Raw genomic sequence first — 18,691 nt, 5'->3', positions numbered from 1 at the left:
TGTGTGTGTGTGTGTGTGCGCGCGTGTGTATGTTAAAGAGGGCGAATTGCTCTATAAATAAAATCAAAGACACAATGGATAGAGGCGCTGACTGTTTTAGTGGGATGTACTTGTGATAAAATCTTGGGCAGATTTCAGCCTCATCTGTTCTCTGGATTTAGCTGTGAATAGACTAATTGTCTTTGTTGGACATGATGATGACGATGATGATGGGTGAAATTTAAAGGTCTATACACACACACACACTCACACTGCTCCTTTCTGCTTGCATTCAAGATATTTATTTCTCCGGTGGATTGTTTCAGAAGCGCAGCATCTCCATGGTGATGGCAGCCCACAGATCAGGATGAGAAAGAGGGAGAGAAGGAGGCGGCTGAGAGCGAAAGCCATGCTTCCAACTTATCTGCCACCGCTCTACACTTGTTGACACATATACTGTATATCCTGATATGGATTCACCAGGCAGTTAATATACTCTCTCTCTCTCTGTCTCTCTCTCTCTCTCTCAGCTTTTCAGTGCTTCAGGCTCTCCGGTCTGGTTGCTTGTCGCTCTGCTTTCACTCCCACCTGTACTCCTTCTCCTCCGCCTCCTCCTAAGTCTATCGGGTGGCATATGTTTCAAAGTGGGTCACCTTTGTAGTGGTCTTAGGCCTGTGCTTTGAATGCAAAACTGTCAAGGCTACTACTTCTACTGATAAAAATGGCAGAAAGAAAAGGCTAAAACTTCATCCCATTCCCTAGTACTATCCATACGCCTACACCTGCCCTGATCTCTTGACACTTAATTTGAAGTGGTTCTTAAATTTTGCACGATACTTGGAAATGAGGTACTTCTTCAAGAAGTTATGTCATCGACTGTGGCCACTGGATATTAGGTAATCATCCACTGTTTCTGCATATCGTGTCGACAGTTATTGAGCCAACAATAGGCATCAGCGTGCAATATTAGAATCGGTAGTAAGCACCGCTGTCTAGAAAGTTTGTTGCGCTGTCTCTAAAACTGAACAAAATGAACAAGAATATTAAGACTTAAATTCAACCATGTTTATACCCGTCCCATGTCAATAAGATAATACATGACATATGTTTTCTGTGTTACAACACAGTATGTTGCCCTCAACAGGGTGAAATGTGTTATTGCACGTCTGTCTGTACTGTCGTACTTCAGGAAGTGATTCTTTGGAACAAATTTTTCAGTCAAGGTTTCAGTTTTATACTTGTTGTATTGCTTACTCTGTTTATTTTTTTCATAATTCTCCACAGTATCTGTTTACACAAAGGACTAAACTAATTTAGATGTTTCTGCGGTTGTTGGAAGGCTTGTAGTAAAATATTTTAAACATTTTTCACCATATTTGTTTTGCTTGTAACGTGTAGTGATAACAGTGCCCAACAAAAGCATCTGTATACTTAAAACTACATTCTACATGGAAAGAGAGAGATCTTTGTGTCTACAGATGTTAAGCGACATTTCTGCAGCGTCACCTTACTAGATATTCTTTTCTTGATTATACACAAAAGATTAGAATAAAATTGCATTTCCGATACTACGCTGGACTAAAGATGAATGCTTAGCAGTGAGTATTCATAACAATGAGTCAGACTCTTTGACACTTAAGTGATTGTTCTCTGGTTTCCACTTTTAGAAATATCTTGTGTTAAAGACACCGTTTTGTACGCCAGCTATCAAGGAAATAACTGTGTGAAAAGTTAAAATGTGGCTTGGTTTGAGGTGCTGCTCTCTATATGCTCTGAATTTGTTTGAGCTTAAATATTAATCAGTCAAAAATGTTTATATTATATATTTAACCTGTCATGGATTAATTAATTAAGCCAAAAATAGGTTAGATTACCATTGTCTACTCGTTTTAATAAAAGTGAATGAAATTATGAACAAGGCAATATCAGAAAAAAAAAAAAAAACATCACAACATGCCTTAATCTTTGCTATCTGTTCTGAATTTGGTGCAAACTCCTAAGTAATATGTATATATATATTAATTTCCTTCTCAACAAGGTTTTATTTTAAAAAGTTGCTTCTGGGTTTTGTCTCTTGTTTTGGCATTGAAGCAACTTGCAGTTTTTTTAATTACAGGCTTCACCACCCTACCACTTCTTTACTTCTAATATTTTATAAGCTGCATTAAACAACAAGTGGCACTAAATATGTTACAGGCGTAAAGAGTCTGAATGCAATAATGAGCTAACATTTATTGCAGTTCTTTGCAATATGTAGCTATATTGCGTACAGCCAGTCGCTGTTCCTGTCAGCAGCCTTACAAATTTTATACTCAATATTTCCTGTCAAAATTTACTTACTTACTTACTCCTTAAAACATCTTGACTAAAACTTCAAAAAGTAAATAAGCATTTACTCAATGCATATAAAACTAGTAATAATATTCAAATAAAATTGCAACATAAATAAGAAATATTCTTATTTCAGCCTGTTTTTATTGACTTTATGACCAATTGTGTGAATTTAGAACATAGTTGACACTAGAAGCAGGTGTGAGTGAATTTCAGTGAATTTACATGTTAGTTCAAACATGTTCTCTTGTTTGAACTATAAGCCGAACGGTGGGCGACGTCTGACCAGGGTTTTTGTGAACGACAGTTTCTGAAGAATGATGAAGTTTCCTTCGAGATTATTTCCTGGGTCATTGCTTTAGAGCTCGAATTTGATTGAGATTCTGCAGAGTCTGTCCTAACAGCATAAACAGAACATTTACAGAAATAACAAGCAGATTCCTGTGTGTGCAGGTGAAGAAAGTCCAGCACACATGTCAGGATATTTGAAGGTTTCCCACAGTTACCAGGATGTAGAGATGGAGCTTTTGGGGCCCTGAGGGTTGTGAAGTTTAGTTTTTTGTCGACCAAACTTCCTTTCCAGAGATGCCAACATGATTGCATCAGCTTGGTATCAGTGGCTCGGACAGAAAAATATCAGATTGTTTTAGTGTGTTCTTCCAACTTTTTCAGCCCACTGATTTTATATCTATTAGAAAACATGGAAAACAAAATATAAACCTGGTAAAAACTTTCACTCATATTACTGTATATTCTGATTTAGGTCTTGTTAGAGTTTCTACTCTCCCCAAAAAAAAAAAAATAAATAAATAAAAAGGATTCTTGTGACTAAAACTTAAACTCTTTATTTTTCTAGGTACGTCATGAATGTGACATTTGAAGGTCGAAACCTGTCATTTAGCGAAAAAGGCCACCAGATGTTCCCTAAACTAGTCATAATACTTCTCGACAAGGACCGGCAGTGGGACAGGGTAAAATGTCTTCTCCTTTCATTCCACCCTCTTCTATTTCCCCGTCCCTGCATTCTGCTCCTTGTGTGAGGTGTGTGCCTGCCGCTGCTTTCGGTTTTGGAGTGTCTCCTTCTGCCACTTGAAATCAATGTTTTGGAGTTGCCCGTGCATCACACGGCTCTCCCTCCGCAGGTTGGCAAGTGGGAAAGAGGCTCGTTGACGATGAGGTACCATGTGTGGCCTCGTTTCGAGCTGTACTCTGACGTGGAGGAGCGGGAGGACCACCTGTCCATCGTGACTCTGGAGGAGGCGCCGTTTGTCATCGTGGAGGACGTGGATCCACTCAGTGGGACATGCATGAGGAACACTGTGCCGTGTCGGAAGCAGCTAAAACTCAGGTACAAAGTTTACATTAGTGCTTCGTCTGTAAGTAAACTGAAGACAATTTTTTTTGTAAAACTTTCCAAGTGTTTGTGTTACACCACAAAGTTGCTACTTGTTACTTGATTGTGCTATAAAATGGTACTTAAAGGAATGTCTTTATCACGTCTGAGCATCTACAAGGTTTTTTTTCACTTAAAGTGGATTGAGCACATCTTTGAACACAATTTTCCATGTGTTGTGAGAAATAATCAGCTGGATTTATGAAAGATTTTTTTTTTTTTTTTGAAGAAACAGGTGTTAAATAACCAATAAAAATGGCTACGTTTTCTTTTTGCCATTTGCTCATAAATGTGTGGAAGCTTAAATGAGTATTTACGTGTGAATCTTTGTGTGTACAAGTGCACACACAAGCATTACAGTACATTTACAGTTTATTTACATTGTCAATCAATCAAATTTTATTTGTACAGCACATTCCAGCAACAAGGCATTTCAAAGTGGTTTACATCATAAAACACTAAAATAACACACAGTGAACGATTGACTGTGGGGACGCAGGGCAGGACATTACAGTAAAAGAAAGAAGAAAACTTAAAGTTTAGAATGTCAAAATGTGATAAAATGTGATAAAATGTGATAAACGGCGTTTGACTAAAGTCAAAAGGGTTGGAGACAGCTTTTTATTTCTCTTTCTCACTGTTTGTGTTTTAATGTTTAAAAAAAAAAACAACTCTTTCTCACATGCTGTTTTTATTTTAATTATGTAAAGCACTTTGAAATGCCTTGCTGCTGAAATGTGCTATACAAATAAAATTTGATTGATTGATCGATAAAGTTAAAGAGGTGTAAGGGTGTGTTTGCAAGCTGGTGTATATTAGTCAGACAAAACAACAAACAAGTCAGTTCCATTTAGAAACATGCCTGCAAGTAAAGTGTTTTTTTTTATTATTTAGCTCCATTCTGTCTCTTTTTGTCTGCTTTCTGTTGTTTTCTGCTGCTACAGCTCGCTGTAATCACTCTCCAGCTCTTCTTTTCAGTCCTGCGATTACTTTGACTTGTTTCACCTCTGCAAAGTAGAACACTTGGCTCGGTTTCTGTCCCTGCTTTCCTCCCAGTCACATTGACCCCCTCTCCCTTCCCAGCTCTGCTTGGAGTGTGATAATGAATTTTGTTCAGTGGTCTCCTTTTCTATCTCTGGGCTACCTGAAATCTCCCGAGGCAGCACCACATCTTTGCTCTATGTTTTTTTTTTTTTTTCTTTATTGAGATATCTTTCACCTCCATTCTTTCTCCCAATGCCCGTCTTTGCACTACCCTCCTCCGCCTGTCTCCCTCACAGCATATCAGGCATAGGCGCACCAACATGCAGGATTATTTTCAGACACAAATGTGCGCAGAGCCACGTGGAGTCGTCTTTAAACGCATAGCGGTACTCGGCAAGCTTCTGCAGCGTCGGTGCTAAAACCTCGTGCTCTCTGCTGCATTTTTTCACCGCCAAGGCTGTTCACTTAAAGCAGCTTGATTTCAGAAGGCAGCTGTAGGAATAAATAAAATTAACACAAAAAGCACAAACACTTTTGTCCTTGCTCTGGCGAAAACAGCATCCACTAACTGTGCCAAAGCTGCCATTGTGTTGGTGCACAGCTGTTCTGCACCTGTATCTGCTGGGAGCCAGCGCAGCTTATTGACTGATGACGCACGGCTCGGTTAGATGTTTGCCTTCCCTGTGAGTTATTCTGAGGCTTTCATTACTGTATGATTTGGATGGAAGAGTTAAGCCTGTTTTCTTTTGTCAGGATACAATTGGCATCTGGGAGTTTTGTTGTTTATTTGTTGCAAATGTAAAAGTTAATCAACTGACGGAAAAACAGCATCAACTCAATCTGTGACTCATTCATTTACAGGTTTAATGTGAGAAAAATGATGGCTGCATTATGCTTGATTTTTTTTTTCTTTTTCACATTTAACTCATTTTATTGTTTTGTTTTGTTTTTGGTACATCAACATTTAAAAAAAAAAACATTAAAAAAATGTATCCCTTTACTCAAATTCTTCTGAACAAAATACACAGAAAACATTTCTTTTTAGAAGTTTCCTAGTTGAAAATTATTGATAAATGATTTGTGACTACAAAAAGCCATAAAAAGTAGTTTTTGCAGTTTGCCACAAGACAAGCAGAAAGAAAGTGTTCAACATGTACATGCCGTTCAAACAGCGAAATACGGTGTCGGCAGCGTCATGCTTTGGAGATGCTTTTCTGCAGCAGAGACACGGAAGCTGGTCGGAGTTGATGGCACGATGGTTGAAGCTAAATACAGAGAAAAACAGGAAAAAACCAGTTGGAGGTAATAAAAGACTTAAAAGCGGTCTGGTTTCTACCAGGAGATAACTGGAGTGAGGTTAGAGGATGCAGGTGATGGCACTAAATGGAAACAGGTGATCCGGTTTCTACGACCTGTTATATAGAAGGTTGATAAAGCACACAGAAGTTTGACATGGTAAGGAAAAATGTGGAAGAGTTCAAGAGGTATGAATACTTTTACAAGCCGCTGTATCCGTTCTGTTCAGACTTGACGTGGTTTTTTTGTGATGAACTGTTCAGTTCAGAGACACATTTTGTGTCAACCCACGACTTTTGCATTTCATAAATACTGACCTGCCACTTCTGCTTTTTCTCTGCTTCCCTCCTCTGCTTCCCAAATCGCAGCAATCACACGGGCGATTCGGGGATTTACATCAAGCGCTGCTGCAAAGGCTTCTGCATTGACATCCTGAAAAAGATTGCGAAAACCGTCAAGTTCACGTACGACCTATATTTGGTTACCAATGGTAAACACGGCAAGAAGGTTAATGGGACCTGGAACGGCATGGTGGGAGAGGTAAGAACACTTTTCACTAATTACTGACTAACAGCAAGTAGTCACGTTACTTTTTGTGTAAAATCTTAAAATAATACTGCGAAGAAAAGAGGAGTGTGTTGTTGTGACAAGTTTATGCCCCCTTTGGAGAGAAGCACCAGCTTTGTGTGGTCTGTAAGCAGGTTGAAAATACCCACAGTGACAGTTCATGCAGACCTGCTGGCACACCAGCTGATTTTGGATTTCACAGCTGGCAGAGCACTGCAGCAGAACGCAGGAGATATTACCATACAAATGTTACTGAGCCGCCGGAGTGACGCAACCAGGCAGTGCACCAAAAACAACGAATGTGATGTGTGCTTAAACCTGCATATTCATCGCAGCAGCGAGATTGCTCATGTTTGCAAACCATAACACATCCCACGTAACCCGAATACATAGAGGGCAGCCTCGGTTTGATCAGTTTAGCATCTGCTGGTCTGCAGCGAGAGATAAGCTGTCGTTCCAGGTGTAGCCTTTTTAATTTAGCCTCAAGCAGATGTGAGCGAGAAGCTGCACAGATGTGAAGCGACTCTTTCTGTGACGTGGCTGCACATGCATCTCTGCGGGTGTGGGTGAAAAGGCGCACCAGATATGAATGCATTTATAATTCATCAATAAATGTGTTTATATATTCAATCCATAGAAGATCTTTGTCCCCCCCCCACAACCCTCCCCATCACTTTTACCGCCTTTACTTTGAGCATGCATAAAGCCTCTTTTCAAGCCGTTTTGAGTCGGCGTCTCAATGAAACGTCTGAAATAAAAAATTCTGCGCAGACACTTCAACAGCCAGGAAATGCAGTCCCACTCACAGAAATATATATCTTTTTTTTTAATTTATTTTATTTTATTTGCTATGGCTGATGATGCTGTCTAAGTATCTGTCTCTGTTAGTTCCTCGCCGTCTCCGTCAGGACGTCTAGCACTTGTTTCCCACAACCCGGCCTGAGGGGAAGCTTGTGATCAGATCCAGCAAACCTCAGGAGGACTCAATGAAGGTTCCTAATCAGAGATGGAGCAAGAATACAGAAGGCGCGGATTGGAGCGAGGGGGAGAAAGCCGCCTCGGGCAAAGACCCACTCCACTGCTGCACACATTACGCAGTCGGCACAGCTCAGCCGTCTTGCATAGACGTGCAGCTGATTGTGTCTCATCTTAAAATACGAAGTCTTTAGCTGATGAGGTTTCCACTTAGGCAACGCTGTGCATACTTTAAAGCTTAAGCGAGTGGCAAGTGATTTCATTTACATGAGCAAAAAAAAAAACAGGACAACAGACAGAGAACAGCTAGAGAATAAAAGAGGAGGCCTCGAGGAATAAATGTGATGGAGGAACAAAAGTGTGCGAGAGTATTATTCACTCCAGCATACGTAGTTTTTAATAACATAGTCATTTGTCCACTTTTTTTACTCGTGGCCAGAGGCTCCAGAAACATGGAGCTAAATATACCTGAGCACACAAGGAGAGCATGCTGGTGGGAGTCAAACGCTGACCCAGAATAGAGATTATGTAGACATTAGTCTCTCCGCCGTTTTCTCCTAATGTGAGAAACCTGGAAATCACATTAGCTCACTCTTTTTTTTTTTTTTCTTTTCTATTTCTATAACGGAGCCCATGTGTTTGTGTCTGTTTGACCCCCAGGTGGTGGCGAAGAATGCTCACATGGCCGTGGGTTCGCTCACCATCAACGAGGAGAGGTCAGAGGTCATCGACTTCTCCGTGCCGTTCATCGAAACGGGTATCAGTGTCATGGTCTCCCGCAGCAACGGCACCGTCTCCCCCTCTGCCTTTCTAGGTGAGGAGAAACACACCCGGCGCTTCTGGCAAAACACCCGCTAGATGCACATGTGCTCACGCTTCACATCATAAATGCACAGCAATGCACATCTAAATACCTTTTTACTGAAGTGAGTAGCAATGGCATCAGCCTCCACTGACTTTGATTCGTTTTACCTGTCCATGTTGTTTCAGCTCAAATTTTAGAAGCAGTAAATGTTCCTGCAAGGACTGCAGCCAATCTTCAGCTTTTAGGCTTCGATCTGGAAATCAGCTCAACACTTACAAACACATTCTTCATTTGTGTTGTGTTGTTGTGAAATCCTTCCTGTCTTCAGGTTTTTTGGCACAATTGTTTCAAAGGCCAGATTTCATCATTTTCACACCTTTTCTTTGTCAGCTGCATTTGGAGACAACAATTATGCTAATTTCCATCTCTGCAGTCAAAAACAAGCATATATATATAACGAAACAGGATATGGTAATGGCCAGCCAAAAAGAAAATAGTTCAGTCTCTGCTCACATGTGAGCTTTTACGTTACTTGGGGGGAAAAAAACAAAAAGGTTACCAGCTGGATTTAGCTAAGCAAATAGACGCCAGCATTCTGTTGGAAAATTACTGCGTGTGTGATTATCTTTGAGATGGTACACAAAGGTGGAATGATCCATGTGGTTGTAGAAAAAAGGTTAGTCTGTTTCAGAACGGTCAGATCATTGACATCAAGCAGATAAATCCTCTGCTTGATTTTGGAGATTTTGCAATCAGCAAAAAAAAAAAAAAAAAAAAAAAAACTTGAGCAAATGTGATTAGCGATCATTTAAACATTTGGAGTAATCAAAAACAAAAGCAGAATTCAGAGCTATATTTAACAAGTTAAAGTTAGAACGCTTCCACATTCACAATGTAAAAAGAACTAAAAAAAGGAAAAAAGTTTTAGAAAAGTTTACATTTTACCAAAAAGTTAGCTAAAGAAGCATCCGAAAATTATGATAAGACTTGTGTTTTGCATCTTATTTTAATGAGAAAAGTTGTTGCAGATTAGTTGCTATCCAAATGTATTTTTAATTTAAATAAAAGCACTGACACCCTTCTAGACCCAGCCAGTGTTTCCTCTCGCTCACTGATCGCTGATATAGACAATGGACAGATGGATGAATAATACTTTTTCCATTTAGCTGTAAAAATGACACTATTATAAATATTTTGGCATTTAAAAGAGTTCTCACTCAGGTCTCCTCATCTCTGGTGTGATTACAGTTCAAAAACGCAATTTTGTAATAAAGCCTAACACTCCAGAGCAGCTGTCAAAGTACATTAATCTAATGGCTTTGTTTGTAAAGTAAATTGCTGCGGGTGAAAATTGCAGTGCAGAATATAAAGCAACTGGAAAACATGCTCACTTCTATGAGTTTTATATTCACGCTTACTTCCCTTCCCGTCAGTTCTGCTCGTCATCGTTCACACAATCTCAGAAAAATCCATAAACATTAACAGAACAGTGGTTGAATGGAAAAACAACAACAACAACAAAAAACCCCATATTGTTTTAAAATGCTTTAACATATTTGCCCTGTTTTGTACCCCAACACACGCTCTCCTTCAGAGCCCTTCAGCGCCGATGTCTGGGTCATGATGTTTGTGATGCTGCTGATCGTGTCGGCCGTGGCTGTCTTTGTGTTCGAGTACTTCAGCCCGGTGGGTTACAATCGCTGTCTGGCAGACGGACGAGGTGAGAGGACGCGCACGCACGCACGCATTCAGAAACACACATTTGCACGTCTGGGCCCGGTTGATTCATGCTGGAAAAATGGGGCAATGAGGTTCATTGTCAAACAATCTAACGTGTCGAAATGAATATCGAGTTTTGGTTTCTCCTTGAATGCACCGTTCAGATAGAGAACTCCAGGTGCTAAATTGCTTTGACAATCTTTACTGAATGAGAGCAACTGGGGTGCTGAGACTTTCTGCGTGATGTCTTTGAGTGCTTATCTACATTGACAGTCGCTTAAGCTCTTTCACTAATGAAGGGGATCATTGACAAGAACCAGATAGGTGGTCTTAAGTATTCTTAGCCTCATTGTGTGAACTAGAAATCACCTGTTCTGCTATTGGAATGTCTTTTTTTTTTGTTGTAATAATATTAAAGTGTTACACCGCTGAATGGACGGAGTTAGATAGAAACATGATTCAGATTTAACGGCGTCTGTTGAATCAGATGCATTTTTAGCAGGTAGGTGCACTCAATTTACTCATCAGATTCACTGGTTCTGATTCAGCTCTTTATTTTCCTTTTTATACACAAGACTCGCTTTAGAGATTGAATTTTTTTATCATGGTTACAGTCAAACAAGAAAAAAATAAATAAGTGTTAGATTTCTGTTGAGGGCTGAAATTTCTGAATGACTGGATGCCTCATAAAGGCACATAAATAGCCTGATGTTGTCTTACATCTGGCGCCTGTCAATATAATTTTGACATGAAATATATGTAGGATCCCTGCATATACGAGACTCTTCTGTGCTTCCGCTGCGGCTTCATCACAGCCTGTTGTGCGTCCATCTGCCACTTTGCCCTTCTCACTCCCTCCTCATCTGTGTTGCCACGAAGCTGCTGTAGGTAGTATTTGCTTCCTGACGCCTTGTCATACAGCCACAGAGGCAGGTGGAACAGAGTGAGTGTATAAAAGCCAGACTATCCCCAGCAGTAGCTGCAGGAGTAAATGGAAACTCCTCAGTACATACTGTGATCCCTGACAAATTCAATGGTGGCGATCCTTTAAAAGGCCTCCCACGACGTCTGGTCGATAGTAAATAAAGCACGCTGATCCCACCACTGTCCTCTCGTCTTGTCATTCTGTCCCTTTAGAGCCCGGCGGTCCCTCCTTCACCATCGGCAAGGCCATCTGGCTGCTGTGGGGCCTGGTTTTCAACAACTCCGTTCCTGTGCAGAATCCCAAAGGCACCACCAGTAAAATCATGGTGTCAGTGTGGGCCTTCTTCGCTGTCATCTTTCTGGCCTCCTACACTGCCAACCTGGCTGCCTTCATGATCCAGGAGGAATACGTGGACCAGGTGTCGGGCTTGTCAGACAAAAAGGTGAGGATTTAGAGCGACGTTGCGAGCAGGTGTGTGAAAAATGTATGCTTCTAGAGTTTGTTTGCAGACTTTTTCATGTTGCTGGTTTAATTTTTGTAGCCTTTTTAGTACATAATACCATGTATAGTATATAAATGCAAAAGAACAGGATCTTTTTGTGTGTTTTCTGTAGAGTAGTAGCTGTGTATTAGCATTCAGCTGTGTTTTTCGGTTCTTTTGGTTCTTTAATTTTACAAGCCAATAGGTCAGCATCCATGGAAATGGTGTGAGAGCAGCTATGAGACATTTTGTCAAATTATAACATCCTCAGTTGAAATTCCTTGCTCACTGTTGCTGTCTCTCACCTTGTAAGAGTGTGAATTGTTTGTAGGATTATGTCAGATTACTGGAAAAAAAAAGTGTATGGTTCTATAAAGAAACATCTTTCTTTTTTCTTTCCTCCCTTCCTTCTTTCTTTTGGCAAAGTTACGTCACAATTAGTTAATCAGAAGATCTGTGGGTTGCGGTAGCTAGATAACAAAATGTAATGCTTGGAGCTCAAATTTCAAAATTCAAAGTGGAGCTGATATCATCTGATATAGTAGCTTTTTTTCCCCTTATTTTTGGTTCCATGAAACCTTCACGTTGCACCAAGAAATTTAGATTTATCTGCGATTGTCTTTTCATATACGTGCAAAAGGCTGAGTCCAATTAATTTCTCTGAGACTATCTCTAACGTCTCCTGGTGTGCAGAGCGTGCTTGTCTAAAATGTTCCATTTCTTTTTGCTGCAACTCTATGCACTTGTGTAATTCTCTGCTTTTCCTTTTCTTATCAGTGCTTTAGCAGCTTTTTGCTATTTTACATCCAAACGAGAATATCTCTCAATTTTTTTTTCTTCCTTTCTACAGTTCCAGAAGCCGAACGAGTTCTCTCCGCCTTTCCGGTTTGGTACGGTGCCCAACGGGAGCACAGAGCGCAACATCCGCAACAACTACAGAGACATGCACGCCTACATGACCAGCTTCCACCAGAAGAATGTAGATGAAGCCCTGCACAGCCTGAAGACGGGGTGAGGAAGGGACAGAGAGAAAAAGGGTTGGAGGGGCAAGGGCTGGTAGACAGATGGGGGATGCAGGGAAGGAGGAAGTTGAAAGGATGTCAGCATAAATAAAAAAAGACAGTGTTAAAGATCTGGAATGTCGCGCAGTGATGCAAAACAAAAAAAAAAAAAAAAATGATGAAATGATAAGAGAGGGCTGCAGAAGAAGAGGGATCATTTGGGGGAAATGTGAAGGAGCAGCCAGCGGCGGTGCGCATCTTGCCTTTACAGTGGCGTCCAGAACAGCAGCGGAGCTTGTGTTTGCTTTATAACTGAATCTTTGTCACTCTTTCTCTCTCGCTGTCTTCAAACATTTTCATCAAGCACTGCCGAGGAAACAGGAATGCAAAGTGGTGATGTTTCACCGATGCTGAATGGCCACGGAAGCCTGAGGTGCCCTGAGGCACTTTTGAAGGTAGCAGGAGAAGCAGCAGGCTGTCATGTCAATCAGTCAACTGACTGTGGGTCAATATGTAGAAGACACACGGCTTCTCTGGAAAATGCTTTACTTTAAACAATGGGAAAATGGATCCTGGACATTTTACAACAGTGTTTTAACATCATTAGACCAAAAACAGGAGCCATAGAAAAACCACCCGCTGATTTTGAGAAGAATTTATGGAGTTTATTACAAAAGTATTCACACCCCTTGGACTTTTTCACATTTTATAACTTTACAATCTTTAAACTTCGAAGTATTCTGTTGACGTTTCATAGGACAGACTATTTTAAAGTAGTTCAAAGTTGCAAAGCAGAATTAAAAATTATTACATTTTTAAATTTTAAAATATTTTTTCCATTAAAGAAGAATCTGTAAAGTTTGTCATGTATTTGTCAGGCCCCACAAGTTAATTAATTTAAAAAGGGTTAAGGTATGTCTCAACTAACTTTCTCTTCTGGAGTGTGAACATCGTTTATCAAGTCTAGCCAAAGATACTTAATGTGATTCAAGTCTGGACTTTGACTGGGCCATTCTAATGCACAGCTTTGTTCTAAGCCATTTCATTGAAGCTTTGGTCGAATGTTAAGGATCAAATGTCCTGCTGGCAATAAAACCCCCACCTCATTATTTTACAGCTTTAAATAGATTTTCTTTAAGGATTTTGTTTGTGACTCTACTGATCTTCCCATCAAGCCTGTTCAGCTTTCCTGAATTCCACCCAGCATGATGCAGGAACCTGCAAGTTTCACAGTGAGTAATGATTTCAGGTAGAGGTGCAGAGTTAGCTTTCCTCCTCATGTTGCTTTTTGCATACAGCCTAAAGTGTTCGGTCTCGTTTAAAAAGAGCACTCTTTTCCACTCTTGCAGTGTTCACTTTATGATCAAACTGTAAACAGAACTTACTTCTTGCCACTCTTAAATGATTTGTAGAATATACAGCCAATAATAGTTCTGTCAAGAAATTCCTCCTCATGATTTCTGCAGCTCCTCCAGAGGTGCCACGGGCCTCCTGTCTGCTTCTCTGACTTGCTCTGCCAGTGATTTTAGGTGGACAGCCGTGTCTTGATAGGTTTACAGTTTTACCATATTCTTTTTATATTCACATTATTTTTGACCAGTGCTCTGTGAGATGTTCAAAGGTAGGGATTTTTTTACAAAAGAAAACTTAACCTGGGTCTTCATAATGTTTCATAATTAGTCTAAATTAAATTACACACAGGTAGCTTGCACTAATTAGTGTAATTTCAGGAGGAATTGATTGCGTTGAATTTATTTATTTATTTCATTTTAGGACTATTAAAGTATATGTGACTGAATACAGCTATATGCTGATAGTAGCTTTCAAATGTACAGTATTATTCTGAAACAGTTTGTGTTGATCTTTCACATAATATCCCAATAAAATACATTAAGGTTTGTGGTTGGAACATTGAAAAATATGAAAAAGTTCCGGGTATCAATACTTTTTCGGGTTTGATAGAGACCTTTGAGTTTTGACTACATAAAACCAATCAGCATGACAGTATGTTCACCAATACCATGACAACAGAGTAACTTAAAATAGATATACGTTACACATGAGTAAGAAGAAAGACAGCAGCAAATGATTCAAGAGTGAAACTCATACATATTCATCCCACATGAAGTGACACATTTAAGGTGTTTATTTCTGGTCACTTTGATATGTTTTGATATTGAAAACCCAAAATTTAACTTTTCCCAAAAATTAAAATATTGCATAAAGTCGATAAAAGAGATTTTAAAAGCACAAATGTTGATTTACAGAGAAATGTGTCCATGCACTGCACAGTATGCACTCAACTTGGTCATCAGCAATTCAGTGTGGCATGGAGGTGATCAGTCTGTGGCTCTGCTGAGCTGTTTAGAGGTCCCAGGTTGGTTTGATATTAGTATTTAGCTTCTCTGCATAGTTCTGATGTCTCTCATCTTCATCCTGACAATCCTCTGTAGATTCTCTCCACAAGCTTTAGGTCAGTCTGGTTTTCTGGCCTGTCGAGCACCATGGTCACTAAACCAGCTGCTGGTACTCTTGGCAGGGTGGGCAGGTGCCAAGTGCTGCTGAAGCAAATATAAAATCTCTCCATAATGATTATAAAGTTCTTGAGAATTTAGCTGGCGGGCAACTGGAACACACACATCAACTAGGCTGTGTCTTGTGTGAGGCACAACGAAAGTCTATAAGGGTTTAACTGTTGCATGAGTTTCTCCACCGTAACAGCACATCTTTATGCTTCACAGGAAACTGGATGCCTTCATCTATGACGCAGCAGTTCTCAACTACATGGCTGGCAGGGATGAGGGCTGTAAGCTGGTAACCATTGGCAGCGGCAAAGTGTTCGCCTCCACGGGCTACGGCATCGCCATCCAGAAGGACTCGGGCTGGAAACGAGCCGTGGATCTGGCTATCCTCATGCTGTTTGGAGACGGTAAGGCTGGACAGCGTTGGTAACGCTCATGATCGATAACGAGCATAAACAAAACTTCACAGAGGTCAAGAGGTATTCATGATTTCTTTACGTTGTGCTTCCTGTTCCAACAATACTTGCTCAAGATTTCTGAAGAGCAGTTTTTCTTTGAGTGCGTTTTTACTTATTTTCAGCCATTTTCAGATTTGTATTTATTTTTTATTTGTAACTAAATTGTAACCTGTAAATTATTTAGGTAGAAAAATATCCCTAAACTCAAAACAGCCCATTTTAAATGTGATCTTTAAACACTTTGTAGAAAAGAAACCAGCTGGTCTCCATTACTGCATGAGAATCATGTAAAATTTACGAAGCAATTAAATGGACTGAAAAAGGCATTTTAGTAAGTTGACTGCAAACGTCTATTGGCTTAAGAGACATGCTTGCTGGATTTGTCTCGACTTTCAGATTCTACATCAGCTGCAACTAGTTTTCTTTAGGCCTGCGGTGACTTTTTTTTTTTTTTTTGCTCTCCACATGACTAATTTTAAGCAAACGCTGCATAATATGCCGTCATGGTCAGCTGTTGGAGCTTAGCCGAGAATGAGAGAAAAGGAATTAAAAGAATCACACCAATCAGGCATTAGTAGCCGATTTCTGATCTCCTATGTTGTAACACTGTAAGCCTGCTGATTTTCATTGACTCCAATTTTTCTTCAAGCACTATATTTAACATCATCATGTGTTTTTCTAGCCTTCCTGCTGTGAGCAGTCATTAAATATTAACATTCGGAGCAGAGCACTATGTGCGAGAGAACGGTTGCTGTAAATCAAGGTTTTACCATTATTTTACAACACAGATAAACTGTTATAGTTCAAGTTTCAGACTTCCTTTAACGCACTAGGATGACTAGTGTGCTTCGGCGTAGTCAGTGTAAAAGGCAGAATCTGTGTGTAGAGAGTGCAAAAACCCTTACCCCTGAGATTCCCTAAATGCCTGAATCGTTTACAAGTACAGCGTGTTCCCTATCAAACAGGTTGAAAACGGAAAAGGATAAAACAGAGAAACCTTTATCTAATAGATATGCCTTGCTGGTATCTGCTGCAGATCACTTCTGGGTCACTTCTCTCCTTTGCCAGTAATGTCTGTTGCAGCCTGAACAAACGGCTGACGTGAAAATAACACAAGTTATTTGATTTTATGTTTTTTGTTGTTGATAGCTGGAGTATATTTGTTGGGTTGACCTTTTAGGTGTGGTGTCTTGATACATAGGGAAATGAAGATTTTCAAATTCTGTTCACCACCCATTTTCTAAACAAAACTCAGTTAGAAAATCTGGAGAAGTAGATCTCAAGATCACTACAAAAATCACTTCACCTTTGAAGCACACAACACATATTTGGAGTTGAAACGTGTCATGTTCCTACTACGTAATGCATATCTGCTTTGTCGCAACTTGCGCCCAGTGCCTCTGTTTTTAACAATGATTATTAAAATTTAGAACTTTAAAATGTTTAAACGGGCAGCTTTCAGTGTTTGATACAGTAGAACCAGAGAAAACACTCAGAAACTGTTGGACTGGAGGATGAAACAACCCAAGAGCCAAGCTTTGCAGAGCAGTCGACATATAGCAGCAACCCTCCTGTTGTTGTAGGTGTAAAAGCTTTAATGTAGTGTGAGTGTGTATATTTAGCTGCTCAGGAAACACTGAGAAAACTGTTTGCCACAAACCAGAAAAAATACTGATGAAATTACCTCAAAGCAACATGGTGGATGGAATCCTTCATACGGATACGCTTCTATATGCTGCCGCACATGTGTGACTGACAGTCGGTGTCATATGGATTGCAGAAACTGCCTCCATATGTTGGCAGGCTGACATGGAAAATAAATTCACCAGGGGAAGCAGATTTTTATCTGATTTATACTGCAGCATCTCAACAGAGAAATTATACTGAATTTGTCAGTGATGTAATTTGCTGCTGCATTTGTTATCAGTTTCTGTCAGCTTCTTTTCAGGTTCACTTTTTACTCCACCAGTTTGATCCTGCTGACATTTTCTTTCCAGCAGTTAGAAACTGAATTCCTAGAGTCTGGAAAAATCTGGAAAAGTAATCAATTTGATCTTCAGTTGAGCCCAAAGTTATTCATACCTCTGGCAGATTTAGATCGATTATTTTTTCGATAAAAATAAAAATGTCAAAGAAATAACCACCATGAGGGAGGGTTATTTGCTGTGATTCTTTTACAACATCACAGCCGTCAAAGCCCTTCTAATAATTGCTGAACATATATGTGCATATTTCCACTTGTATTTAAATAACCTTTATCAATGAGCTATATACTTCTTTTAGGCTTGGAGGTTTCCATACTGCCATCATAATCATTGTATATATATATATATATATATATATATATATATATATATATATATATATATATATATATATATATATGTGTGTGTGTGTGTGTGTGTGTGTGTGTTGTATTTATCCCCTCACTTGTTTCAGGAAGACAGTTTTGATGTTCTGATATCCAGCGCATTTATCTCTGTATGAATTATTACCTCCACATAATCTTACATGTTATTGTGGTCTTGCTATAACAGAACATATTATTTCAATATGCATATGCAGCAGGTTGTCTGAGTGTCTGATTTATCTCCCATTAGCATCCACTGGCTGCAGAATGGTGACTAATGATGATGATACAGTGTGGAAAAATTAGATAGCTTTTGTTTGTTGTGACTAACCAAGCCAATCTTAGCAGCAATCTAATTTCATCATTTTCAATTATGGCATAATTTAGTTTGCTTGATTATAAACCTGCGGTAAATTATTACCAGGTAACTTCAGACAAATAATGTTTGTTTCCCCCATGAATGTTTGCAAGTAACTATTCATTCCAGACACTTTGTAATTTCCTATTTGAAAAAATAACAGGAAAAATTTGAATGTTTTGCGAAAATGCACTGTGAAGGCTGTAAGCTGCATATTTTCAGTGAAAATTGCAGAAGCGTTTGGAGTTAATTGCAGAAGACTTGCTGAAATGTAAGAAATAGGCAGAAACAGCGAAGTAAAGCAAAAGGCAAGGAGAAAAACTGTATAAAAGGAGCATAATGCAAGCAAAAAAAATTGCCGAGGGATTTTATGAAATCTCTAAAAGATATTGAAAAGCTGAAATAAACAGTAGTATTTGAAGGATGTGACTACATTTTAAAGTTTGAATGATATTTCAAGGTGAAAGCACTTGGGATTATTTAGCTGTGAAAGAGATATATATATATATATATATATATATATATATATATATATATATATATATAT

The 18,691-nt window shown here is 39.4% G+C and overlaps 1 protein-coding gene across 6 annotated transcripts in view; it reads left to right on the top strand.

Annotated features, from left to right (window-relative positions):
* grin2bb (glutamate receptor, ionotropic, N-methyl D-aspartate 2B, genome duplicate b) overlaps nucleotides 1-18,691 on the top strand; it is a 141,575-nt gene that overhangs the window by 105,444 nt on the left and 17,440 nt on the right. For all 6 annotated transcript variants that reach the window (XM_015040345.1, XM_015040343.1, XM_015040340.1 and 3 more), the window contains 8 exons: nucleotides 3,167-3,281; nucleotides 3,453-3,658; nucleotides 6,352-6,523; nucleotides 8,186-8,339; nucleotides 9,925-10,050; nucleotides 11,187-11,416; nucleotides 12,306-12,466; nucleotides 15,198-15,385. In XM_015040345.1, coding sequence (XP_014895831.1) covers nucleotides 3,167-3,281; nucleotides 3,453-3,658; nucleotides 6,352-6,523; nucleotides 8,186-8,339; nucleotides 9,925-10,050; nucleotides 11,187-11,416; nucleotides 12,306-12,466; nucleotides 15,198-15,385 — 1,352 coding nt within the window. The remainder of the gene's footprint in view (nucleotides 1-3,166; nucleotides 3,282-3,452; nucleotides 3,659-6,351; nucleotides 6,524-8,185; nucleotides 8,340-9,924; nucleotides 10,051-11,186; nucleotides 11,417-12,305; nucleotides 12,467-15,197; nucleotides 15,386-18,691) is intronic.

This window comes from Poecilia latipinna, unplaced genomic scaffold (genome assembly GCF_001443285.1).
Source record: "Poecilia latipinna isolate Pla-1442-1.1 unplaced genomic scaffold, P_latipinna-1.0 Scaffold505, whole genome shotgun sequence".
Classification (NCBI taxonomy): Eukaryota; Metazoa; Chordata; class Actinopteri; order Cyprinodontiformes; family Poeciliidae; genus Poecilia; species Poecilia latipinna.
Note: the sequence above shows the minus strand (reverse complement) of the source record. Positions and strands in the feature narration are given on the sequence as shown.